The sequence below is a fragment of the Lepisma saccharinum genome, chromosome 1, assembly GCF_977018435.1.
Source record: "Lepisma saccharinum chromosome 1, izLepSacc3.1, whole genome shotgun sequence".
NCBI classification, from domain to species: domain Eukaryota; kingdom Metazoa; phylum Arthropoda; class Insecta; order Zygentoma; family Lepismatidae; genus Lepisma; species Lepisma saccharinum.
The window spans coordinates 193,215,972-193,217,764 of NC_139229.1; the positions used below are offsets into that span (position 1 = coordinate 193,215,972).

A 1,793-nucleotide genomic window follows, 5' to 3' on the forward strand; every position below is an offset into this window, starting at 1 on the left:
CTTGGTCTCATCTCGAGTTGCAAATGCGTGCCTGTTTAGTTCACGGTCTTGTTAAGATGTCTCAGATGAAAAGCCTTGGTCTTGTTTTTAAATAGTATATACCAATATGCAATAAGAACACTTTTAAGATAAGGTTTTTCACGTTAATACATATAACCTCAAAACATTACATATAACCGAGCATCCAACCCGTTGGTACATCTGGAATTTCTATTTCGCTGAGAAAAAAACAATGCTAATGAAATACATTAAATATTAAAGAAAACGCTTTTTGCAAATTTCACAAATTAATGATTGGAAAGATAAGAGAAGACCAAATATTAAAATTAAAAACCCACTTTGAATATGTCGCAAAGTAAGAACTACCTTTATATCAGAATTTTGAATAAATTTCGTATTCTCTTTTAGCAGACTATCTTGTTCCCACTTTTGCAATAATCCAGAGTCTTTCATTCTTTGAATAAGAGAATCTATGCGAGGTAGAAAGAAAGAACCCTTAGGAACAGGGAAAGCTAAAGGCATCATCCCTGCCTCCTCTTTCACAATGTGAACAACTGCATCTCCATTACTATCTAAGAATTGCTTTCTAATGATATACTCAGCCACAGATTTTGGAAGGAGAATTATGCTTTCACGTTTGGTCAGTATTCCTTCTATTATCTCAGAATATTGATATCCAGGCTTAAATCTAGCACTCATGTCACGGATATCAGGAGACTTTGGGTCGGAGAGTATGTAAATCATACTGTAGCCAGCATATATAGGAAAATCTAGTTCCGACACTTCTTTCACGGTGTCTACTTCTGGATAAGAGTGAGGCGTCGTCAAACTTGACACTAATCCACTTTGGTACATTGAGCTTATTATTAATCCAAGATAAAAATGGAAGATGAGAATCGTTCTCAGAATTCTTGTCCTAGGTTTGTGATTTATGGAAATACTGAAGAGTATGAATACTGGAGAAAATAAAATAGTTGTCAACCTGGCTTTATCTGAGTATTTGAAGAATTTGCTTGTTGCAGCGATGGAAAATTCAACGAAGAGTAACGCTCCAAAAATGCACATCCAAGTATGAAAGGAAAAAGGTAAGAAAATACTCATCCATTGTGGAACTCGCGCAGATTTTCGAATAACCAAAACTAGTTTATCTACGAATAATCTAATACTGTAATCTAACACTTTGTATCTACCAAATGTCATCGTAATACAATTAACACTGATATCGACGTCATTCCTCTGCACGTCGCCAGTAACTCCACTCCATGATCCATTCGGATGTATTTTCCCGTAATTGTTGTCCTTGTACAGTTTAACCCACGACAATGAAAAATTCATGTAAATCGACAACAAGTTGAACACCGATCCAAATATGCCTTGAAGTTCGTGTGGATTAGGAGCCTCTTCAGATATTTCAGTCCATGGTGGATAGTTGAAACCACTAATTCTTAATATCCGTCTTCTTAAGTCACTAGGTATTTTTCTTAGTTTCATTTCCTCAACAATCTCGTTGCACTTCGAGATTTCCATGTTAGCATAATCCAGGGAATTTATTTTCTTTACGATGATGCTGCATGAAGAGTTAGTAAGTATGGACATGTTACCTGTGCTATTAACACACCTACTTAGGAATAAAAATATGACATTAAACACTCCTTCATCTATACAGATGTCACTTATAAAGTTTAGAAGTCTTTTGTTGTGTAACTTTGAAATGAATAAAATTCTACCATTTCCATTTCTATTAATTATCCTGTGAAAAATATATGCGGTAGACGTTTCGTGTTCCACAAGGA

The 1,793-nt window shown here is 35.1% G+C and overlaps 1 protein-coding gene across 1 annotated transcript; it reads right to left on the reverse strand.

Moving 5' to 3' along the window:
- Positions 1-255: 255 nt before the first annotated feature.
- LOC145987955 (glutamate receptor ionotropic, kainate glr-3-like) lies at positions 256-1,527 on the reverse strand. The gene has a single exon (XM_083122800.1). It carries the CDS (start codon positions 1,525-1,527, stop codon positions 256-258), a length of 1,272 nt encoding a protein of 423 aa, XP_082978926.1.
- Between the last annotated feature and the right edge of the window lie 266 nt (positions 1,528-1,793).